We start from the raw sequence: 26,392 nt of genomic DNA, 5'->3' as shown, positions 1-26,392 counted from the left end.
TTTGGTTAAATCAAAAAACGGGCTTCGCAGTTCCGTGCACATGGTAATGGTCAATGGCTGTGTGCAAATTCAGATCAATTGCTCCAGCCACTGAGGAGAACCGGGCAGAACCGGGCAGACAGTTTTGGCCTCACCACCACCCACCACAGAGGTTTCTCAAATTATAGGAGGATTGTTCTGCTGTCTGACAAAAATGTAATACATAATACTGCTTATAGGCCTACTCATACTGGGTTAGGGTACTTCCTGTTTACGGGGTCTTTAAGGTAAGGAGATGAAAGAAGGAGAGAAGGGCCAGATACACGAGCGAGCGAGCGAGAGCGAGAGAGAGACAGAGACAGACAGAGAGAGATTCCCCTGGATGCGGCTCAGTACAAAGAGTGAGTGAGGTAGCCGGTGTCAATACGAGGTAAGCGGTAGTGTTCAACATTTTATTGCCTGTCTCTCTCTCTCTCTCTTCCATTCCCATTTATCCTCAGACCAACTCCGCTGCTCCTCTGAGCACATTTCGTTCCCCCGAACAACAGTGATTCATCATAACGCTGACTAACCCAACGCTAGTCTCTCCTCCACACATACAGATCTCTGTCTCTGTGCGGGTGGAAACCTCACATGTCCAAAAAACTGTTACTTTTAAGGATTCAAGCATCAAAAGTAGCAGATTCACAAGCTCACAAGCTTGTGACTAATTAACTAATTGACTAATTCACGTCCAGAAGTATGGGCGTTAATTTACGAAGACACACAAAAAGTTAGAATATGGAGATAAGAGGTTTCTGTCCGACAGCAGCGAGATACACCTCCTCCTCCTCCTCACACCACCACCTGTCTCCTTCACCCTCGCAGCTACAAGAGGCCTGGCGTACACAGAGAGCGAGAGAGAGAGATGGAGAGAGAGAGAGAGAGAGAAACCCACCCAGCACGCTGTTAGGTCCTGCGGGCACACTGTGGAGAAATGCCTTTAAAGATCATGTTAAATGTCAGAGACACTCAGACACACAGCGGTGGAGCGCACGGTCGCTCTTTCTGCAGCCAAGCCAATTTACTGCAACACCGGGGAGAGATCAATACACACACACACACACACAACTGAACACACACACACACACACACATACACAACTGAACACACGCACATACAACTGAACACACATGGACCCCGGAACAACTGCTTGCACACACACACACTTGCATTACTATACTTGCCAGGACATCAACAATTTTATGACGTAAATTTTACAAATGGCATCTTTTACAAATGTTGCCCCTTTTTTTAACCCTAATCCTAAAGCCGGGGAAAAAAGCGGAATCTGATCTAAAAGCTCACGACAACATGTTACGCTGCGACGCGTTGTGTGAGCTTGTAGATCAGCTATTTTTGGTTGCATGACACCTGTGCACAACTAAAGTATAAATCAGACAAATACTCCCCAACCCCAAGCTGAATGTTTTCCTCATATGTCCAAAACTGATACTTTTCAGGGTTCAAATTGAAAAACAGCAAAAATAGCAGATTTACAAGCTCAAAACTTGGCGAGCTTGTAGATCTGCTATTGTGATGCTTTTGTGTGACGCTGTGAAGTTAAAAGATGGAGATAAGAGGTTTCTGACACTAGCAACGATATAATGTGTACACACACACGCGCCTCCTGGCTGTTTGCCCCCCCAGCAGGACACTCAGAAAGCTTACAAACAGAGATGCAGCCCACACAGGTGAGGAGGTGCTACTGTTTGGGTCAAAACACAAGCAGTGTAACCCCACACACACACACACACACACACACACACACCCACACACACCCACCCACCCACACCACACACACCACACACACCACACACACACCACACACACACCACACACACCACACACACCACACACACACACCACACACACCACACACACCACACACACAAGGTTAAAGAACAGTTCAATTTCGTGTCCACAGCCCAGCAGACACAGAGGTGATGAATAGTCAATAGTAAGGGCTGATGGGCAAATAAACCCAAAATATTTCAAAACCAGTTATTTAGAACCAATAACCGACTCAATCTTGCTCATGTACTGTAGGTTAAAGGTAGGGCAAGTGATTTTTTTGGGTTAAAATAAGTGTTAAATAGCTCTATATTCTGATATAGAGTGTTTGTTCAGTAACAGTTGTCTCCATGTCTCTCCAGCTCTTTATTAAAACAGAAAATGCATTTTCAGGTCAGGATACCGATTTCATCCTATCAGGATAGAGGACTCCGACAGGATACAGATTAAACAAGTGAAATTGAAAGTGATGACACAAAGAAATGAGCAGACAGAATTGTAACTGGAACACTATAAAAATGAAGCTGATAAATGAAGCTCCTGATTTGCTGAGATTCTGTCACCTACCTGAAAATGTATTTTCTGTTTATCAAAGAGCTGGAGAGACATGGAGACTCCTGTTAACACTCTATAGCAATGATTACTATCAGAATATAGAGCTTTAACCTTTTAACAAAAGCCTTTTTGTTTCACTAACCCTACCTTTAATTGAATAATTGAGAAGCTGTTTATTTTTTGTATTTTCTTATTTCTTATACATCACGATATTACAATCCCAGATTGATATATTAATGTCATATGGATATATTTCCCAGGCCTAATTGAATGGGTGATATAATAGCACTAAATGACGGGGATAGTAACAGGCAACACACTGGGAGAGCCAGGGCAGGATTAGTATTATTTTAGTGTGTGTTGCTCTCTCTCTCTCTCTCCAACCTGTATGTATGTGTGTGTGTTTGTTTGTTTATCCCGGACAGCTTTTTTTCCGGAGGCGAGCAGATGCTCCCAACTCCCCCAGCGTTTGGCGATCAACATGTTCCCAGTCGATCCCATTAATGCGGTCGCCACGGGCCTCCCACAGAGGCCCGGCCAATGAGCGGGAACGCTGCCCAAAACGCCGCCGTCGCCGCCACCGCGGCACAGTCGGCACGCCCTGCATCTCCTGGGAGACAAAGAGGAAGGGGAGGGGGGATGGGGGGGGGGGGGGGGGGGGAGTCTGGATCGGTCCCAGTCCGGTCCAGTTGCTGCCAGTATATCCACCACCCACATCTCTCTCTATCTCTCTCCCCCTCCATCCCTGCAGTCTCTCTATCCGTGCTGGAAACCGATGCGGCTTCGTTAAGGCGAATTAACCGCCACGCTCGTTAGCTAATTAGCCTTTCGTGTCTGCAGTGCTGCTGAGCACGTTCCAGACAGAGGGAAGTCATTAAGGCGGATTTATCCGCGGCTCTCTGCCGTTCCCCTGGCGCCCAGCCGGCCCGGCCCTGGTGGACACAGGACGGGACGGTCCGGTTCCGGTCCAAGGCTGAGGGGGGTGGGGGGTGGGGGGGTTCTGGTGGTGATGTGTGCACACCAGCTTAGTGATGTATGTTTGGTCTCTCTTTTTTTTTGTTTCCCTGTATATATGCATTGTATCTCGGTGTCCCTAGCCCCCCCCCCCCCCCCCACGCACACACACACACAGCTTAAGCCATGTCATTGATGTGAGGAGGAGCAGGTGGTCTCAGCTTGGGTCTCTCGGTTTTACTTAACCCATTCAATCCGGGAAAGCATCTGTGTCATTTTAGACTTTAGCTTTAGCAACGTATGTTTTTTTATAAAACATTTTCAGAAGGCATTTGTAGAATGGACCTCAGGTCTAAATGGGTTGATTAAAAGTAACAATAACACAATGTACGTAGACTAGTATAAAACACTTTATTTATTTTTTCAAAAGTTTTGATCTAGCCTACTTGATCTACTCAAGTAGCAGGTGGTCTCGGGGTGGTAGTGGTGGTGGTGGTCGGGGGGGGGGGGGGGGCTCAACGGGAGGCTCCTTGGCTGCGTTGGGAGCTGGAGAGCAGCTGGTTGACTCCTGAGACACCTGCCCCAACAGGGGGCTCAGCAAATATCAAAGAGTGTGTGTGTGTGTGTGTGTGTGTGTGTGTGTGTGTGTGTGTGTGTGTGTGTGTGTGTGTGTGTGTGTGTGTGTGTGTGTGTGTGTGTGTGTGTGTGTGTGTGTGTGTCACACCTGGCATGCACACATACAACATTCAAAGACATGATCCGTGCACACGCTCGCGCACAAGACACACACACGCAAGCGCGCACGCACGCACGCACACACGTGCTACTGCTTACATGAAAGTGTGCAAACATACTTTGCACACGTGCTCTCTCACACACACACACACACACACACACACACACACACACACAAGGGAGGCACTCACCATCACAAGTGCACTCAGCATACGATTCAATATCAAAGGCAAAAAAAACAACCTAATATCAACCCCCCCCCCCCCAAAACCCAACCTCCTCAAGACTTATAATGTTGTACGATAGTGTCGTATATAATTTATATGCTGCAAATAGCCGATCTACAAGCTCACTTTGCTTCACGATATACGACACGTTGTGAGCTAGATCGGCTTTTGGTCTGGATTCATTTCTACTTCTTTACATCCCTGTTAAAGCACAGGGACAGATCTTTGGTGGGGGTTTGGGTAGTGTGGTTGCGTTGTCATGATGGAACTGGTCCAACTGGCAAAACGTCTGGCTCCGTTGTCGTCGTCGATTATAAATTGATAATCCCAAAATAGCCTCCTTGTTGACTTACACTGTACGGTGAAACGCAAAGTCACTCTTTATTTAGGACATAAGCGAAGTACCAACGCAGACAAAGCTGATTCTGCCAATATATATATAACGTCACAAAACCCAGTAAGGCATCATTTATTTAACCCTTTAAGACCGGGAGAAGCATCTGTGTCATTTTTTTATTTGAGCTAAAAAGCATTATTTTACACTTTGGCTATTCAAAAATAGCCGATATACAAGTTCACAGCGCGCCACTTCGTGCTGCGCTACGAGCTTGTACATCTAGCAAGTGTACATCTAACTAGAACAAAGGTATTCTACCGTTGCGCCTCAGCCTTAAACGGCCAGTCCGGTGCGTCACAGGGGTAGGGACAATAGATACAGAAGAGAGAACGCTGGAGCAACACGGACAGTTTAGGCCTTTTATTTATTTCGGTGCAAGTAAAACAGACTGAGGTCTTTCGACCTTCCTCAGAGTCCTCTGATGGAAGGACTCTGAGGAAGGTCGAAAGACCGAAACGTCAGTCTGTTTTACTTGCACCGAAATAAATAAAAGGCCTAAACTGTCCGTGCTGCTCCAGCGTTCTCTCTTCTGTACATCTAACTACTACTAGTAGATCTGCTATTTTCAAACATTTTAGTACTTTTACATTTGGTACTTTAAGTATATTTTGATGCCAATACTTTTGTACTTTCACTCAAGTAAATTTTGAATTCCGAACGTTTACTTGTAACAAGAGGATTTCTACATTGCAGTATTGATACTTTTACTTAAGTAAAACATTTGAGTACTTTTTCCACCACTGGACGGCGCTCACTTGGGAGACCATTTGTAGGATTGGTCTTCTTATTGGGATAGCGTATATATTTTAATAATTGAATATCTTTGACCCTTACCTTCCTTTGATCTGCCTCTGGGGGGCTCCACCTGCTTGGCCGTGGCCCAGGCAGAGGGCCAGCACGCGGAGGAACATGTGGAAGGAGTTGTGTGTGCGGTACAAGTGGGCGTGGCCCTGGGAGCGGAGGGGGGCCGGGGAGCAGCAGCCCCGGGCCTGCTCCAGCAGAGCCAGCGGGGTCTTACACACGCTGCCCAGGCCCGCCAGCCCTAGCCAGGGCACCGTGAAGGAGCCGCTCTGCAAGGTATAGAGAACAACCACAAACAACTAAGATTCATTGAAATCTTATAGAAGCCATTGGTTCTCAAAGTGGGGTCCGGGGGGGGGAGGGGTCCCCCGGGGGGGTCATTGTGGGGGTACCAGCAAGGGGTCCCCGGAAAGAAATTGGTAATATATCGTCAGAATCATTTTAGCCACTTTAACCATTATTGTATGCTTTGGCTATTCAAAATAGTAGATCTACAAGCACTCAGAGCTTGTAGGTAGATCTGCTGTTTTTTTTTAAATCGTGAACATTAAGTGAAAATCTTTGAATATGCCTATTTTTTCTAATTTTTTTTGCGGATTTGTTTTACTCAAATCTTTGCTTCTGGAGGTCTCCCTAGCACAACATATTTTTAGATGGGGGTCCGCAGCCAAATACATTTCATTTTTGGGGACCTTGACATGAAAAAGTTAGATTTAAAACAAAATAGCAGATCTATTTCTTTGAGCTTGTAGATCGGCTATTTTCAAATAGCCCGTGTATAAAATAAGGCTAAACTGGTTAATGTTTTATAATATAATCATTTATATCTGCAAAGTAACTAAAGTTTTCAAATAATTGTAGTAGAGTAAAAGTATAATATTTGCCTCCGAGATGTAGTGGGGTAGAAGTAGAAGTATTGAAAATGGGAAATACTCCAGTAAAGTAAAGATTTCTCAAAAGTGTACTTAAGTACAGTAGTTGAGTAAATGTACTTAGTTACTTTACCAGGTTCTTGCTGTAGTAGTCCCACAGAGTGGACACAACACTGGTGTTAGGGTCCCACAGCAGACACACACTGAGACAGCAGTGGAGGTGCATTCTGACCTGCTCCTCCTGTAGGCCTGTCTGTTCATGCAACACACACACACACACACACACACACACACACACACACACACACACACACGTTTGTATTAATACACAGTATTTGTGAGGTCATCACCATTTTTAGGACGCAATTTTATGAATGCCATTTTGACCATTTCTTTTGGCATTTTTAACACTAACCATGAAGCCGCAAACAGCCGATCTACAAGATCACAACGTGCTTGCGCAGCGTGTAGATCTGCTATTTTTGGGGCACAGCACCGGCACGCAACTAAGTATGAATGAGTTATACCGTAACTCCAAACCTAACCGCTAAACTTAACCTCTAAATGTACAAGTTCCATAATGTTATTGTGGCGACTAAGAAAATTGTCCTGACAAATTCTACTATACTTGATCGGACATTTGGCCCTTGCAAGTATAGTAATACAAGTACGCACACACACACACACACACACACACACACACACACACACACACACACACACACACACACACACACACACACACACACACACACACACACACACACACACACACACACACACACACACACACACACACACACACACACACACACACACACACACACACACGCACACACACACGCAGGAGTATACAGTATTGCAGACAGTATCATTACCTTAGGGTTGCAAGTTAGCTTAAGCAACTCTTCCACAAAGCTCCAGTTATCATCCAGCTGTTTCTGTGAGAATATACAATGTATTAGAAAAATCAGTAAGAGTATGTTTTCTATCTTCTGGCACCAGTCTCAAAAGCATAGCGTCGCTGTCGGGCAGAAATCTCTTATCTCCATATTATAACATTTTGTGTTTTTTTCGTAAATTAACGCCCTACTTGATCATACTACAGCATCACACAAAAGCATCAAAAGTAGCAGATCTGCAAGCTTGAAACGCGGCGCGAAGCCGCTACTTTGGCTGCTTTTGAATTTGAATCCTGAAAAGCAACAGTTTTGGACATATGAGGTTTCCACCCGACAGACGAAAGACAAAATACACAACAAAACACTTTATTTCCATTCAACACATTTTGAAGACATGTTATAGGCCAATTAACCATTATTACATTGTTATCTGACACAACGGAGAGCATTCTATTTGATTGTTTTAACCCATTAAGACCAAAAAAGCATCTGTCATTTTAATCACTTTAACCATTATTTTATACTTTGGCTATTCAAAAATAGCTGATATACAAGCTCATAGCGCGGCACCGAGTGCTGCGCTATGAGCTTGTAGATCTGCTATTTTTGAAAAATCTTACATTTTTGCAAATCTTTGTATATATATATATTTTAAAGCAATTTTTTTTACTCAAATCTTTGATTCTGGGGGTCCCTGAAACAAAATATTTTGAGATGTCCGCGGCCAAATACATATCATTTTGGGGCTCCTTGACATGAAAAAGTTTGAGAACAACTGATATCATAGCAACATACGTTTTTCAGAAAACTATTAGACATTTGTAGAATCCCAGAAGCAAAGATTTGAGTTACAAATGTTTGCTTAAAAATATATATTCAAAGATTTACACATAATTTCAAGATTTTCCAAAAATAGCAGATCTACAAGCTTAAGTATCCAAAAATACAAATACTCAAGTAAAGTTAAGTTGTACAGATACAATATATAAAATAAATTACTTAAAGGGCAAGACCACTTTGGTAGAGGGTTGGGTTGTGTAGTTCTTGCATGATGTAACTCCAACGGTGGAGTTGAAAATAATTGCTCCATTGATTCGAAATTGATAATTAAAAATATTCTCCTCATTGACTTGACTGTACGGTAAAACAGCTCTCAAAGTCACTCTTTTGGCATGTAAACAAACACAAACAAAGTTGATTCAAACAATATAGAACATGACCAAACCCAGTACTGTTTATTTTTTTAATACAAATGTCAACTTCCTGCTGATTTTATCCGGATCCGAAGATCCAATCCGGGTTTTCTTCTTAACTCTCTCAGTGCCACGCCCCGAGATATCCCGAGTTTTTCCCGAGTACCCTCAGTGCCAGCACGAGAAATCCCGAGTTTTTACTTTTGACTGTGGTCGCGCTATGCTGTTTATTTTTCATGATCACTTTCGCTTCCTGACTCCTTCAGACTCATTGGGTTCCGGTTTCATGACGCAGATTCCGTTTCCGGTTCTAATTTTTTTCCCGCGTTCATTTTCGTCCAGAATAGGGAAAGTCACGGTTTTTCACACGGTATAAAAAACAAACGGAGAGGTCCACGTCTACTCTCTTTGGTCTGGGTGACGATCAGTCATCGTAGTCGTGTATCACATCGTAATTTAGCCCGATCAACGATTGTCAAAAATGTCAACATCCGGTTATGACCGGATATGACGTGAGCCTGTTTGGGAGGGGGCGAGTGAGCCAGCGAGATCATCAATGTGTCGATTTGTTGCTCTCTACTGGTAGAACTGTATTATGGGTTTAAAAACCCAATCAGATCATTTATTTGAATGAAAAATTACAAAATTTAAAAATGTAAAAAAACGCAAATTGATGGCACTGGGGGAGTACTTTATGAAAATACTCTTGGCACTGAAAGAGTTAATAAAAATAGCAAAAATCAACAGGAAGTTAACATTTTTATGAATAAAAACAAACAGTACTGGGTTTGGTGATGTTCTATATTGTCTGAATCAGATTGGTTTGCATTTGTTTATGTGTTAAAAGAGTGACTTTTAGAGCTGTTTAGTTTAACCGTACAATGTAAGTCAACGAGGAGCATATTTTGTATTATCAATTTCTAATCAATGGAGCAATTATTTTGTATTTCTTGTCCACCTTTGGAGTTACATCATGCCAAGGTAACTACACAACCCAAACCTCTACCAAAGTGGTCTTGCTCTTTAAGTACAGTACAGTAGTCAAGTAAATGTGCGATCGTTAGTGTCCACCTCTGCTTTTTAAGCGGCTCACTGGAGCAGATGGGGATTAGGTACCCAGCTCCAAGAAGTACCGTAGTTAACATTTTTGCAATAGGACAACATGCACTATTTTAGGCATGAATTATTCAAATGGATTTTTAAAAAAATGTGAGAAAAAAAATAATGATGAGAGGAGCTCTGCATTTATTCATGTTTTTCATTTGTAGGTTATGTTGGGCTGTTGTTCACATGCACATCACTTCTTTAAAAAGTATACTCTAACTGGGAATGACGTAAAAATATATATATATATCATGAAAATCAAGCTGTGGCGGTCAAAAACAAGGAGTGGCGTGCCACCACTGTTAAATGCATATAGGGGAAACACTGGATATACAAGCTCACAACGCGTCACGAATGTGAGCTTGTAGATCTGCTATTTACTGAGCACGACACCGGCATGCAACTACTGTAAGTATATTGTAAATGAGGCTTAAGTGGTTAATGGATGGACGGATGGACAGACAGACAGACAGACAGACAGACAGACAGACAGACAGACAGACAGACAGACAGACAGACAGACAGACAGACAGAGGATACAGTTGCAGCCCAACCTCGGTGTGAAGGCTTCCGTTGCGGTTGTACTGTCCCAGCTGTGTCAGATGGGTGAGCAGCCACCATGTGAAGCCCAGGGGGTCTTTGCAGTGGGTGGGCAGCCCGCTGTACTGCTCCGCCGGGGGCTTCCCCGCAACCAGGGGCCGCAGCAGGGCGTTCATGTAGCTCCAGAAAGACTGGCGGGGGAAAACACAAACGTTATTATATCGCTGACGTCAGGTGGAAAACCTTGTATGGTCAAAACCCATACTTTAGGATAAGGAAGGGGAAAAAAAAGTGTTCTAATGGATTCAGTGTAGTTATTATTTTAGTCACAAGTACTTGTTAATACGTTTCATTGGTTCAATATTTATAAAAACCCACAGACACACTTAACCACTTTCACTTTCAAAATGTTTCGAAAATAGCTGATCTACAAGCTAACAACCTATCGCGGTGCGACGCGTTGAGAGCTTGTAGATCGGCTATTTTCGGTACTTTTATGCAACACTCTTGCACGACGAAGTAGGACATTAATTTATGAAAGAACACAAAAAGATTGTATGACCTACGGTTCAAGATATATGGGCCACCGGCCTTTCGGCCGTCTGGCCAATAAATGTACAGGTATGATACGTATAATAAGTAAAATACACCATACATGCATTATAGAAAGGGGAAAGAGCAGCAAGCTATGGATAGAGGTTATTAGGAGTCTGGGTAGGAGATCTACAACATCCTGATCTTGTAAAGTGGTTGTTAAAGGACCTTACCAGCGTCTATATATATCAGTGTCTAGTCACACTAGTGTGGGGCATATGTTGTGCATAAAGATATGACCCTTTTCCTGGCTTCATTTTCAGATTTTGTGTTTGTTTATTAAGACGTTACCTGAACTTACCTAAATAAGTGTTGGTTGGTGTTGGCTAAACATCACTGCACGGTTAATAAGGACATGGAGTGCCTGATGGCTCAGTGCACTGACCATATTGTCTCTGTCGGGTGGAAACCTCATACGTCCCAAACTGTTACTTATCAGGATTCAAATTCAAAAACAGAAAAAGCAGCAGATCTACAAGCTCAAAACGCGTCGCTTCGCGCCACGTTTAGAGCTTGAGGATGTGCAACTTTTGTGTGACACTGTAATATGATCAAGATAGGGAAATGATGTGATGTTTCTTTTTTTATGCAACTGCCTATTATAGCACTTTGAGATTTTCACAAATGTAAAGTGCATTATAAATAAAATCCATTATTATTATTATTATTATTAACTAATTTACGAATAAACACAAAAAGTTAGAATATGGAGATAAGAGGTTTCTGCTCGACAGCAACGATATGCTGGCTTGAGTGTGTGTGTGTGTGTGTGTGTGTGTGTGTGTGTGTGTGTGTGTGTGTGTGTGTGTGTGTGTGTGTGTGTGTGTGTGTGTGTGTGTGTGTGTGTGTGTGTGTGTGTGTGTGTGTGTGTGTGTGTGTGTGTGTGTGTGTGTGTGTGTATTCACCTGTGTGTGCAGGGTTTTACTCCTGTGTTCCAGCAGGTGCATCAGCAGGATCCACAGTTCCTTGGTGCAGGTGCACAGGTAATGATGGCTGCTCAGAGCCTCTGTAGGCCTCACCTGTTGGAACAAGTGGAGTAGAATCAATCAACACGCTAAAATGTAACAATCTCTGCAATTAAACCTGGCATCCATGTTTTGGCCATGTCGTTACAGGCAAACATTTTCAAAACTAAAAACATTTTTATTCTAAAACAAAATAACAAAAAATAGCTGATCTACAAGCTCACGACACGTCACATCGCGACGTGTCGTGAGCTTGCAGATTGGCTATTTTAGGCGTGACAGCGTCGTATGACAAAGTATAAAAACAGGGCTTCAAGTGTTTAAAGTTAGATTTTAACCCATTAAGACCACGAACGCATCTGTGTCATTTTAGATTTTAGCTATAGCCATTATTTTATACTTTGGCTATTCAAAAATAGCAGATATACAAGCTCATAGCGCGGCCGCTCTATGAGCTTGTATATCTGCTATTTTTGAAAAATCGTGAAAATGTGTGCAAATCTTTGAATATATATATATATATTTTTTTTTAAGTGAACAATTGTAACTCAAATCTTTGCTTCTGGGGGTCCCTGGAACAACATATTTTGATGGGGATCGGCGGCCAAAAACATATCATTTATCCTTGACAAGAAAAAGTTTGAGCACCACTGATATAGCAACAATAGTTTTTCTGACAAATTAAGACATTTGTTGAGACATTTGACAGTTACATAAGTTTGCTTAAAAATATATATATTCAAAGACTTGCACAAATGTTCAAGATTTTTCAAAAAAGAAATTGCAGACGTACAAGTTCACAGTCGGTGCCGCGCTGTGAACTTGTAGATCTGCTATTTTTTGAATAGCCAAAGAAATCTAAAAATGATGCGTTCCCGGTCTTACTGGGTTAAATATCATCCTTCAGAGGAAAATAAATGAGCAGAATATCACAAACAGAAAGAGAAAAACAACATAATAGCATCGGATGCTGTTATTACAAAACACACAGATGGAGAGAGAGAAAGCATAGAGAGTGGAGGAGGAGGCCAGCCGCCCACCTTGCTGTATTTGCCTATGGCCAGACCAGTGAGGTCACAGAGCAGACTGCACAGGTGCTCCTCAAACAGACTGGTATCCGTCAGGTTCTCTCCCGTCAGGTTGACAAACTGGTGGGCGTACACCACCTGGCCTGCAGGATGGATGGATGGATGGATGGATGGATGCACACCGGCAGAAATCAGCATGAAAAAAAGGTCCAATTTCACAGATGCAGATTACAGGTCAGGGTGGAAAAAGAGATTCCTGTTGCAGTATAACAGACAGATGTTATCCTCGCTACCGCTAGAATGAAGGGTCGTTCCCACAGAGCCCTGTAGCTGAAACGATAACTACGCATGTCGTTCACCGTTGTCTTTGTTATAGCTGTGGTGTGGACTCTGCCATCGCCTTGAGTTAGAACAATTTTAAAACGATATCCTTATATAGTTATCAGGGGTTATAGTGCTTGGTGTGAACGGCACATCATAGATCTTTAGACGCTATCTTCAGGGTGGCTTAAATGTACATTTATTTATTCCTGTAATGGAAAAGATATAGGTTTGTTCCCCGTAACATCTAATGCTGATAGACTGACAGCTCTGTGGCATGCAGTGTTCTTCAGCTTGACACTGCAGCCCTACTTGCTCAACCATTTTTTCCGCCTACCAATTTGATTGTTATGGCATTACCTGATTCTTCCAGATTTTTTTGTTATGTTTTCTATTTTCTGTCACCAGTCTCAAAAGCATAGCGTTCCTGTTGGGCAGAAACCTCTCATCTCGATATTCTACAGCGTACTATAGCAAAAGTAGCAGATCCACAAGCTCGAAACATGGCGCAAAGCGATGCGCTTTGAGCTTGTAGATCTTTTGCTATTTTTTTTAATTGAATCCTGAAAAGTAACAGCTTTGGACATTATAAGGTTTCCACCCAACAGAGACGATGAGCTAAATGCATGGCTTACAGGTGTACATGCTGGTGTTTAAAAGGTAATGCGTTACCATGCATCTTCTGTCCAAGCAGGTGGAGGATTTCCAACACGGACCAGTGGATGTCCAGGTGCAGGTGCAACAAATGCCAGGAGGGAGGGAATATCTAGAGAAACACATCAAGGAATGCGAGTTATATAATATATAGAGGTTTAATGACAAAAATCTTGTGAGAAAAAGTTAATTATTTTATATGGGGGATCATCTTATTCATCTATCATCAAAGTGTTTTCGGATTCAACCTTTGTCCCCTAATCAAGGCCCGCTAGGTTCATCCTTGCGATTGTCCAGCAGTTACCAAACCTTTACCCAATATTACCCATCTACACTGTCTCAAATGGTGCCTGAGGCTACTGCATCTTCATATAGCAGTGGTTCTCAACCAGAGATCCGGGGACCACCGGTGGTCCTTGAGGGGGCTCCAGGTGGTCCCCAGCTAAATTGGACCCTTACGGGTCCATTTGGTTTCATTTTACACTCTCAAGAGTTAAATTATTGTTAAAAATCTGCATTATTTAATTAAAGAATTGTTATTTTGATCAACGTTTGCCTGTTATCTCTCCTATGGTACCAACATCAATACAGCATGGAATTGTGGACAAACTCTTATCAAACAACAACAAAATATTCAAAGTTTTGGTTCTGAGAGTCTAAATGTCATCAAACGGTGGTTCCGTGGCTCAAATGCCAAATAAATAATGGACCTTGATATGAAAAGGTTTGAAATCCACTGCTGTATAGAGTGAAAATGCTGCATGCTAATGTTGTTGAGCAGCAGGCAGCACCTTTCCCTGGTGGTTCTGGATGGTGAAGGCACTCTGTACGTTGGCCGGTTGGTCTCTGAGTCGCCCTATGAGGAGAGTGACCCCGAACAGTTCCTCCAGCAGGGCCGAGGGGAACTGCGCCTCCAGCTCCTCATAGGGGTGGGAGGGGCCTGCCAGGCTGTCAGACGGTTCCAGGTACCTAGAAGGATCATACACCAAAAAGAACATACAAACATATTGTCGCTGTCACGTGGAAACCTCATCATGTATGTCCAAATTCCATGATTCTGATTCAAAACTGTTACTATTCAGGAAATAAAACAAATTAAAAAAGAACCAGTGTACGAATGAATTCAATGTAGCTATTATATCACTTAACTCACCTGTACAGGAAGACTTTGACATACTGGAGGAAGTACACACACTGCTGTCTGAGCTCCTCTGCCTCGTAATGAAGGCTGCCCGCTTGACCTGAAATGGGTGAAAAATTTATTATTTTATTTTCTAAATAAATAAACAAACAAACACTGTAACACTGTAATTTTCAACGTACATAATCACAAGCAGTGTTGACAGATTTTGCGAGAGAAAAAAGCAACCAGGTCTATGAAAACGAGCCCAAAAGATGCAACTAACACATGAGCACTTTAAACCTACATACAGCGGCTATTTGAAAATAGACGATCTACAAGCTTACAACGCGTCGCGAATCGCGATGCGACACGTTGTGAGCTTGTACATCTGCTATTTACAAAAGGAAATGTTATATAATATAATAATAATAATACATAATTGTTCACTAATGCTCATTATAAGATGGCACCATTTCTGTCTACTCACTATGTCTCAGAGGAGAGCTATGGACAGTTCACAAACCTACCTACCAGTGACATCATCGGTAGGTTTGGTCATTTCAAACAAGATTTCAAACTTTTTATTTATTTTTTAATTAACGCGAGAACAATGGCTTCTATTACAGCATGCAAACTTTCCAGGAATAAGAAAGCCTGCAGTTTCTATTAGCTTGGATTCCCCATGGATGATGTCACTGGTAGGCGGGTTTCTGAACTGTCCACAGTTCCTCCTCTGAGACACAAACCAAGTAGAAGAAAAGGGTGCCGTTTTACAATGAGCTTCAGTGAGGACCAATTATATGTACCGTAGGTTGAACATGGGTGAAGTCGTCCTTTAATGTTTAACATATCTCCAAATGCTTACCAAAGTCATGGGAACTGGACCGAACCAGGGTCTCAAGCCTGAAGAGTTTTTGTCTGAAAAATATCACAGAACAAGTGTTGAGAGAGACCCACGGAGGTTGGTCTTGGACAATAACCATTCCACATAAATGTGTTTTGGACAACTTCTCTAAGTTGTCCAAAACTAAGCTTACAACGCGTCACTTCATGACGCGTTGTAAGCTTGTAAATCAGCTATCTTTTTTTTTTTTTAAATATTTGTATTAAATGTATTTTTTGTATATTTCAGTTATTTGTCATATCTGCCCTGTGCAAGTTTTGATTACGAAGCGTAAAAGGCTCCATAAGTTCTTATGAATTATATGTTATTCATATCAAATCGTTAATCGCAATTGTTTGAGTGACAATTAATCGTCAACTTAACCTATTAAGACCTGGAACGCATCTGTGTCACTTTAGATTTCTTTGGCTATTCAAAAATAGCGTGCCGCACTATGAGCTTGTAGATCTACTATTTTTTTTTAATCTTGAAAAAAAAAGTTTTATTTTTTTTTCCAAAAACGGTTAGGATTTAGAATTTCTTTAAGAATCAGCTCTAAATGTGTAATGGTGACAGCCCTACGCATCGTATGGTATCATGACAGACTCACCTGAACAGACCAAAGAGCAGCTTCGTGGATTCCACCAGCGCCATCTCCGTTACCCAGGGGAAGCCGAAGATCTCCACCGTGTCTGTGTCACAGTCCGCAGGGGCCGGGTCCAGACGCAGCAGGAGCCTACACACATTACGGGGATGTCAGACTGCTATTATCTTGTCACTGTTTTCATAACTAGGTTCTCACTGACTGGTGCAACAAACTTTTGTGAAGACAGTTGGATGAGGAGTAGGGTTGGGGCGTGATGACTTCAAATCAAAATCACGATTATTTCAAACGTTTTTGAAACAACATATTTTGAGATGGGGGATAGGGGGGGGTCCGGGCCCAAATACATATCATTTTGGGGAGGGGGGACCTTGACATGAAAAGGTTTGAGGACCACTGACAAAGACACATATGTTTTTTTTCAGAAAACTGTTAGGATTTAGAAGACATTTGTAGAATCCCTCCAGAAGCAAAGATTTGAGTTACAAATGCTCGCTTTAAAAAACATATATATTCAAGGATTTGCACACATTTTCACGATTTGTAAAAAAAAACGGCAGATCTACAAGCAGCTTGTAGATCTGCTATTTTTGAATAGCCCAAAGTATAAGATAATGGTTAAAAGTGGTTAAAATCACAGATGCTTTCCCAGTCTTAACGGGGTTAATTATGTTACACACTGTAAAACCTGGTGGATATAAAACAACACTTTGCGTGTCCGTCCGACCCCTCGCCCGCTGACGGTAGACAGAAGAAACCTCACCGTTTTAGGGAGCCTCTCCCTGCGTATCCCTCTGAGGGGAGCGAGCAGGCCGCCTCCTCTCCTCCTCCCGTAGCTTCATGGGAGGAGCAGCAGAAGCAGGGAGGTGGTGACGGGCTCAATAACGACCCACACATGTGATCCTCCTTGAAGGGAGACACCGGCGGGGTCAGAGACTGGCTGAAGTCCTCCGACATGCCGCCTCTCTCTTCTGTGTGGAACAAAAAAAAGCAGTGGTGGGAAAAGTACTCAAATGTTTTACTTTAGGTCAAAGTATCAATACTGCAATGTAGAAGTATACTCTGTTACAAGTAAAAGTCCAGAATTGTAAATTTACTTGAATAAAAGTACAAAAGTATTGGTATCAAAATGTACTTAAAGTACCAAAGGTAAAAGTACTAAAAGGTTTGAAAATAGCCGATCTGAGCTTGTAGAGCGGCTATTTTCAAATAGCCTATGTATAAAATAGGGCTAAAGTGGTTAATGTATGTTTTATAATGTAATAATTTTTATCTGCAAAGTAACTAGTAACTAAAGTTTTCAAATAATTGTAGTGGAGTAAAAGTACAATATTTGCCTCTGAGATGTAGTGGAGTAAAAGTAAAAGTATAGATAATTGGAAATACACCAGTAAAGTAAAAGTACCTCAAAATTGTACTGAAGTACAGTACTTGAGTAAATGTACACCACTGACAAAAAGCATAAAATCACGTGTGCGTCGATGAAAATGAAAAAGTGCAACTCTGATGGCGCTCAGAAATTATAAATAAAATAGCAATGAAATACTTGACGTGTTTGAATATTATTTTGAATTTGACTTCAGTTCACAGTGACTCACATCGTACATACAGTCAACAGTGTGCACTGAATGACAGCTATGACAAGCAGATTTGACCCCCAAGACATGAGCCTATATATACAGTACACAGCAGTGGTGGAAAGTAAGTATATTAAGTACTATACTGAAGTACAGTTTTGAGGTACTTTTAATTTACTTGAGTATGTCCATTTTTAATATACTTGAAACTTCTACTGCTCTGCATCTCGCAACACATCATGATCTGAGACTTTTATTTACTCTACTAAAATTATTTGGCAGCTTTAGTTAGTTACTTTGCTGTTTGCAGATTTAGATTATTAATACAAAACATTCTTCAGCCCTATTTTATATTAGGCTATATAATATAGCCTATGTTGTGGCTATATATAAGTTGTGGGTTCTGTATATAGTATATAGCAGATATAGCTGTGAGCTTGTAGATTTTTTAAACATATCATATTCAAACAATAGCCAATCTACAAGGTCACTCACAACACATTTAGCAGCCCTAGAATGTCATAATAGACAGGTGTGTGTTATGGTTGGTGCAGGGTAATGACAACAACAGTCTATTATGTATGTAATGTGCTCATTGCTCTGCTCAACAACAAACAAAAACTAAACAGTTGCTATCAATATATATATGGCTACAGACCTACACACAGTGATAGCTGTGTTCCGTGAGCAGCAATAACTTAGCAGCAATAAGACTTCCGGTGGACGATCTCTTCAAAATAAGAATGGATAAGGATAATTCCTTCTAACAGGACATTCATGAAAGTCCTTGCGGGCTTGTTTCCAATGAGGGCCTGTGAGCAATTAGGGGTTAAGAGTCTTGCTCAGGGACAAATTTCATTTCATCGACACATATGCTGGCGTGGCCTGGAATCGTACCTGGGGCAACCAGGGCCTCTGGCTCCCTAGGCGGGCTCACTAACCACTCAGCTATGGCCGCCCCTAAACCCTCTAGAGTAAACAGAAGCCATTGAAAACCATTGGAAAACGGCTATACAACACAAATTATGTTTCTGTGTAACAAAAACTGTTTTAATATTAATAATTTATCTAAATGGATAAATGCTGTTCAATGGAGTGCATAGCCTATACAAATTGAATGCTGCCAGCACTTCTGACGTACGCACGCGTTCAGGGAGACCTCCCCTACAACGCCACACTCTCAGCTAAGCCAGAGAGGTGTAGAATCATCAAGTGTGGAAGACCGTCCAGTGAGGTCAGAGGTCAGAAAAGTGCCATTTTAGACAATAGTGGACACTGGACAGGAAACGGCTGTTGGTGCCAGCACTTCTGATGTACGCAGGCTACAATGCCACTCTCTCAGTTGATTACATTCTTATTTGTACTGTATTTTACTTTTAGTTTGTTGTTGCTTTTATCATTGTTTATTTGCTTCTGCAAATAAACAATATTATATCATAATAATTTTCCTAGAGTGACCTGGCCTAGAGGCAGCATTATTACAATAATGGACAAATAATACAAAAACAATACATATGTAACAAACACAAATGCATATCCAGTTAAAGTGCAAAACAGGATCAGAAACTGTTAAAGTGCACATTTAATGGGGCTCAATAGCCAAATTAAATCTGGAAAAACCTGGCACGAAGTGATCTAGTAAAAAGACATACATCATAAATGTATTTTTTAAATACATACGTCTTTTTAAAAAAACTTGGCACTTAGAAGTGTTCTAGTATGAGCAATTTAAAAGACATACATCAATAAAAGTATTTTTAAAATGGATTTGTGTCTTATAAAAAACATTACAAATTTACGATCTTATTTTGGGGACAACCGGAAACCTTATTGTTGCTAGCTCAAACACCGGAAGTCTTATTGCTGATAATGGAACGGAGCTCACAGTGGTACAGGGTAGGTTTGCTTTCCTGTGAGAAACAGTATCAAATAATAGCAGAGATCAGCTGACAAACCTTTGCGCTTCGTGTGCGCGTGTGATATATCCAGTAATAGGGTAGAAATCCAGTTATGTTCTATTAAATCCAGCTTTTCAGAGACAGTCTGTCTGTCTCTGCTGTTGTTTTGCTTTTCAGTCTCTCCCGCGCGCTTGCGTCACGCATGCGCAGATTGAGACGCACGACCGACGTGCTCGATGATTGGTCAGAAGTTGTGCGGTAGGCGTGGCTGGCGTGCGTGTAGCCCTGATACATGACTGACAGTCATGGATGATCTTCAAAATAGTGTTTCCACTTTCTACCTTTTTACTCTGTACATCTACATAAACGTTCAAATTTCAAATATAAAGTATTTATCCAATGGCCACGGATGTTTAAATGATGTACGGGCCCTCAAAAATACCCGTATTTTCCGTATTGTTCAATAAAAAGCATTTTAATCCGATTGGTGGCGATTTTCTCCGTTTTTTCTCCATGAGCTTTCAACTACGCGACCTTATCGGTTGGGAGGTGTTACGGTGTATTGCATTCTGATCATAGAGTTAAAGATTCTGATACGTAATAACTATGAGAAAATGGCCACCAATTGGATTAAAATGCTTTTTATTGAACAATATGGAACATACAGGTATTTTTGATGGCCCGTACATAATTGTAACATTTGTGGCCATGGGGTAAGTACTTTATAATTGAAATTTGAACATATATGTAGATGTACGGATCAAAAAGAGAAAAAGTGCAAACACTATTTTGAAGATCATCCAAGACGGTCATGACAGATGAGATGAAAATCTTGTGATCCAAGGCTGGCGTGCACAGTTGTTCCACAATTCACATCGCAACAAAATCGCAGATCTACAAGCTCACAGCGCAGCTTATGCGTGGAGTTGTGAGCTTGAAGATCTGCGATTTTTGGCTGCGTGACGGGCGTATGGAGCACAATCATCAGGTTTAGGCTTAGTTTACCAGACAAGTGCAGAAAATACAAGCTTTTATGCAGAAATACATTAAGAGATATTTTTTAATGTACTATATTTATATATAATATATATTATAATTGTTTACATAAATGTACCTCTTCAAGGTTTATAGGAATTATTTATGTTTTAATTCCCCCCAAAGTGCGGCACTCGCTCAGATTGTTATTAGATGTTTGAGTGAAGTCAAATGTCAGGGTTTTTCATGATGAGCTGAAAAAGTTCAGATCTTCTATGATTTGGAGCCATTTATTATGTGTATATCGTGTGTGTTTTTGTGTGTGTGTGTGTGTGTGTGTGTGTGTGTGTGTGTGTGTGTGTGTGTGTGTGTGTGTGTGTGTGTGTGTGTGTGTGTGTGTGTGTGCGTGCGTGCATGTGTGCGCGTGCTCAAGTGACTTTCCTCCAGACCCAGTCAGTGTATCTCTACACACCAACGTCTCCATCCATCTAATTAAAAACACCAGTGCATCGGTTCAGTAAAACATGGTATCCTGGCTCTAACCCTAATTTCCATATGCAGATCTGTCTCTGCCAACAGTCCCTCTCGCCATCATTCTTGCATTCTAATGCATTCTCACATCTTTTACAAACCCTTTCCCCGACACGCGAAGGATGTTATAGCTACGCGTTTGCTCGATTTAAATATAGCCCGTTGTTATTTTGACACGTAGAGGTTTATTAAGACAGGCGATGCCCACGGTTAATGTCGTTATTGGAGCGTTTTGTTTGCCTAGCAGATAAAGATAATACATGAACCAAACAGAGAGAGATAAACGGGATACTTCTTTTTGGCGATACATTGTATCCATAATGTTATTGAGCTGCAACAGGAATACTCTCTCTAGGCTACTATGTGTCTGCGTGAAAGCTTCCTTCGTCAGCATGTGAAAAGGTAATGGAGTTCTTTTGCTTTGCTACTTCTTCACTATAAACCCATTCATTCCTTTGTAGACACACTGACTGACTGTACATTGTTGAAGGGAGTGTGCATGCATTTCAGTGGTGTAAAGTAACTTAAGTACATTTACTCAAGTACTGTACGTACTTAAGTACAATTTTGAGGTTTTTTTTTTTACTTTACTTGAGTATTTCCCATTTTCAGTACTTTTACTTCAACTCCACTACATCTCAGAGGCAAATATTGTACTTTTACTCCACTACAATTATTTGAAAACTTAAGGTACTGTACTAGTTACTTTGCAGATATAAATTATTATATTATAAAACATACATTAACCACTTTAGCCGTATTTTATACATAGGCTATTTTTCAAACATTTAGTACTTTTACTTTTGGTACTTTTAAGTATATTTTGATGCCAATACTTTTGTACTTTTACTCACGTAACATCTTGAACAGAGACCTTTTACTTGTAACAGATATTTTTATATTGTGGTATTGCTACTTTTACTTAAGTAAAATATATGAGTACTTCTTCCACCACTACTGACTGTACATTGAAGGGAGTCAGTGTGATTTCAACCTGTTTCTTTCAGCCCCTCCCACCGTGCTAGCAGCCTCGTTTGGTTTGCACAAGATTCATGTGTTCCTTTTTATACTGGGCAAAGGATTACCTGGCTGGGACTTTGCTGATCTTGATTGATTGATTGAATACTTTATCACAGTGGTTCTCAAACTTTTTCACGTCAAGGACCCCCAAAATGATATGTATTTGGCCGTGGACCCCCATCTCAAATATGTTGTTCCAGGGACCCCCAGAAGCAAAGATTTGTGTTAAAAATGTTCACAAATCGGGCAGTGTGTAGGGGCCCTTATTGTTCAAGATGTTTGAAAAATAGCAGATCTACAAGCTCGTAGATATCTCGTATATCTGCTATTTTTTTAATAGCCAAAGTATAAAAGGTTAAAGTAGTTAAAATGATTGTGATGCTACATTAACTACTTTTGCTGGGGACCCCCTGGTACCCCCCAAGGACCCCTGGGGGTCCCCGGACCACACTTTGAGAACCAATGCTTTATCAGACAAATGTAAACAGCACGAGATACACTTGAGCTAAAAGGATAACACAAAAAAGTCCCGGGGACCTACATAGGACCACTTGCCATTGTGGTCCTGTGTATTCAATTCATCAACATAGCATAGAAAAGAACACCAAAATGCAATATCATCAACAAATATAAAACACTCTATGTACAGGGTAGAAATATGAACCACTGGTACATTATACTACTATACCACCTGTATAGGTGGTATGAGTGGTTCTCATTTCTCAAACATGTCATGTCCGGGACCCCAAATTGATGTTGTTTTTTGGCCATGGACCCCCAATTTTTCAGTTTTTCAAGATTTTTCTAAATGTTTCGAAAATAGCAGATCTACAAGCTCAAAATGTAATATGTGCTGTGAGCTCCTATATCTGCTATTTTTGAATAGACTATCCAAAAGCATAAAATAAAGTTAAAGTGGGTTAAAAGGATTTTGATGTTGTTTTAAAAAAAGATCTTCTGGGGACCCCCTGGAACCCCCACAAGGACCCCCTGTATACATTTAGCATGACAAATGACTTAAACCACCAGCAGCAGCACATCAGCTGTGTGTGGGAATGGGAATTGCGTTCTCTAGACAAAGTAGACGTGCAGATTGGAGTTCTGGTGTGACAAATACCGTATATACTGTACCTTGATTATTGCAGCAGAACTAGAAAGGACACAATCAACATGCAATTGGACCTTTGTGTTAAAAGCAAGCAAGCAAGCGAACAGGTTATCTTTTGTTATAATTAGATGTAACTGAAATTCAGTGTGTTTGAATTAATACAAGAACGCTCGCCCCCAAAACACGCTCGCCCAGGGTCAAATCAAATCCAGGTGACCTAGGAACGGTCGCCACCTGGTCACCTCAGTAAAACTATGCCTGAATCTAACCTCAGTAAAACTATGCCTAAATCTAACCGTATTCCTAAACCTAACCTCAGTAAAACTATGCCTAACCCTCAACTTATTCCTACCTCACATCTGATCTACAATAGAAACAAAAAATAAAAGCAAATAATATGACTCCCATCAAAATCTATATTAGCATCTCTTAGACACATTTACCTACATGCAACAAAATAAGTCTTGGTTCTGAGAGTCTAAATCTCATCAAACGGTGATGAATCCGTGGCTCAAATGCCGAATAAATAATGGACCTTGATATGAAAAGGGTTGAAAACCAGACAGTGAAGTACTGTATATAGGCAACAACCCTGCCTGGCCTGGCGACCTAATACGGTGACCTCTGACTGTAAAATCATGTAAGCTACATTCCAGCATTAACTCTCCTTTGTAGAGCATATAGCTTGGACCCCCCCCCGTAATGACTTTGCATAATGAGTTACATGCTCTCTTTTTTTTCTTCTTTGGGTCCGGTCTCTAAAAGATCTCAGTATTGTGCAGAGAGAGAGGAGAGTGCTAGTCAGTTTTTATCTTTGGGAGAAAGAAAGGAGAAAAAATAAAGAAAAGAAAAACGTTGTGGCTTCAGCTTGATCAATTAAACTCCTGAAAGGCCCCCCCTCCCTCCCTCCCTCCCTCCCCGTGGTCCTTTTCATCCCTCTGCCTGTGAGGAATATAAAGTTATCAGTCTTCACCGAGCGATATGAGGACGGAAATAAGTAGTTTGTCTATAAAAATGTCCAGGTACTTTATCAGTGTCCCAGTTGGCCCCCGGGCCGTGACACCGTTCAATGTGCTGCTACTGCACTCTGCCCCTCCATGCCTCATCTGCTGTCTCTCTCTCACTCTCACTCACACACACACACACACACACACACACACACACACACACACACACACACACACACACACACACACACACACACACACACACACACACACACACACACACACACACACACACACACACACACACACATACCAGCGTTGCCATGTCCGCTTATTATAAGCGACTTTGGGCTTTTGGTTTTTGATTGATTGAATATTTTATTAAACAGAAATGCAAACAGCACGAGTACAGTCATACGCTTAGTCTAAAAGGATCACACAAAAAAGAAAGTCCGGTGGACTTGTTTCCATTGAGGTCCTATATTCAATTTATCAGTAGTGGCGGGTTGCTTATTTTGGGCTTGTTTCCTAATGCAGTTTAAACCAATTTTCATGTCAAAGACCCCCAAATATATATGTCATTGTCCGCAGACCCCTTCTGAAAATATTTCGTTCCAGAGACCCCCATACAAGATTTGTGTGGATTTGAAAATATTCCACAATTTTCCCTTTTCTTTCAAAGTTTTCTTGTGATCTACACAACGCGTGAACAAAGCGTTGTGAACTTGTAGATCGGCTATTTTCAAATAGTATCTTTAAAGTGCTCATGTGGCCTATAATAGTCGCTTCTTTTGGGCTTGTCTTCATAGACGTGGACGTGGTTGCTTATTTCTTTTGCAAAATCTGGCAACACTGGCAACACTGGCAACACTGGCACGCACGCACGCACGCACGCACGCACGCACGCACGCACGCACGCACGCACGCACGCACGCACGCACGCACGCACGCACGCACGCACGCACGCACGCACGCACGCACGCACGCACGCACGCACGCACGCACGCACGCACGCACGCACGCACGCACGCACACACACACACACACACACACACACACACACACACACACACACACACACACACACACACACACACACACACACACACACACACACACACACACACACACACACACACACACACACACACACACACACACACTCCTCTGCCCTGTACAGTGTGTGCCCGGGGCCTGCTCACTGAGAGAGGTCACATGTGTGCTCCTCCTGCCCCTCACTGGGACTGGGCTGGGGGTCGGTCCCCAAGTGGAGCTTATCGATTTCATTTCAGGGCGGTTTGTGAGATTGAATGATGCCGTAGTGTACTGTAGACTGTAAACAGCGGTCAGACAGAGTGCTCTATAGCTGTTGTTTGGGAGAAGTGTTGTAAGGAGGAGTAGGAGGCACTTCATGCTATACATTACAACTCAACTGAACCAAGGAGGACGGTACAATCCTGCTGTTTGTTTGCAGCTTGTACTTTAATGAGTAATTGAGACAACAATGGCTGAAAGATACAAAACATTACAACGAATATTGGTTGTCCAATATACAGCATATACAGTATAGTATAAAGCAAGACAGTATAGTTCCCAACCTTTTCTGGATCAGGGTCCGTTTGAAAGTCTCGAAATCGTTGGCGGTTCAGCCAGCCTGCTGTGTTAAGTGGTCAGATGGGTGGGCCACTTAATGTATTTTCAGAGCATGTGTATTTGAACGATCTACAGTATCTATCAATTGTGCAAGGTTTTAACCCATTAAGACCTGAAGCCGATTCTACAAATTAATGTCTTCTAAATCCCAACAGTATTCTGAAAAACGTATGTTTCTATATCAGTGGTTCTCAGACCTTTTCATGTCAAGGACCCCCAAAATGATATGTATTTGTCCGCGGACCCCCATCTAAAAAAATATGTTGTTCCAGGGACCCCCAGAAGCAAAGAATAGAGTTAAAAAATAGCAGATCTAAAAGCTCATAGCGCGGCACTCGTGCCGCACTATGAGCTTGTAGATCTGCTATTTTTGAATAGCCAAAGTGTAAAATAAGGCTTTTTAGCTCAAATCAAATTTT

At 41.7% G+C, this 26,392-nt stretch overlaps 1 protein-coding gene across 2 annotated transcripts in view; it reads right to left on the bottom strand.

Annotated features, from left to right (window-relative positions):
* mms22l (MMS22-like, DNA repair protein) overlaps window positions 1–19,916 on the bottom strand; it is a 44,390-nt gene extending 24,474 nt beyond the window's left edge. Inside the window, exons 1-13 of one of the 2 annotated variants that reach the window (XM_080426227.1) lie at window positions 19,797–19,916; window positions 17,028–17,235; window positions 16,271–16,396; window positions 15,643–15,695; window positions 14,808–14,895; window positions 14,446–14,623; window positions 13,673–13,766; window positions 12,692–12,822; window positions 11,592–11,705; window positions 10,107–10,283; window positions 7,232–7,294; window positions 6,487–6,606; window positions 5,515–5,750 (exon numbers count right to left, since the gene is read on the bottom strand). In XM_080426227.1, coding sequence (XP_080282353.1) covers window positions 5,515–5,750; window positions 6,487–6,606; window positions 7,232–7,294; window positions 10,107–10,283; window positions 11,592–11,705; window positions 12,692–12,822; window positions 13,673–13,766; window positions 14,446–14,623; window positions 14,808–14,895; window positions 15,643–15,695; window positions 16,271–16,396; window positions 17,028–17,221 — 1,574 coding nt within the window. In that variant the 5' untranslated portion in view covers window positions 17,222–17,235; window positions 19,797–19,916. Of the gene's footprint in view, window positions 1–5,514; window positions 5,751–6,486; window positions 6,607–7,231; window positions 7,295–10,106; window positions 10,284–11,591; window positions 11,706–12,691; window positions 12,823–13,672; window positions 13,767–14,445; window positions 14,624–14,807; window positions 14,896–15,642; window positions 15,696–16,270; window positions 16,397–17,027; window positions 17,236–19,792 lie in introns of both variants that reach the window. The other variant, XM_080426228.1, reaches the window with a different exon arrangement.
* Window positions 19,917–26,392: the final 6,476 nt, after the last annotated feature.

Source organism: Gymnoscopelus braueri (assembly GCF_963280865.1).
Source record: "Gymnoscopelus braueri genome assembly, chromosome: 4".
Lineage (NCBI taxonomy): Eukaryota > Metazoa > Chordata > Actinopteri > Myctophiformes > Myctophidae > Gymnoscopelus > Gymnoscopelus braueri.
Note: the sequence above shows the minus strand (reverse complement) of the source record. Positions and strands in the feature narration are given on the sequence as shown.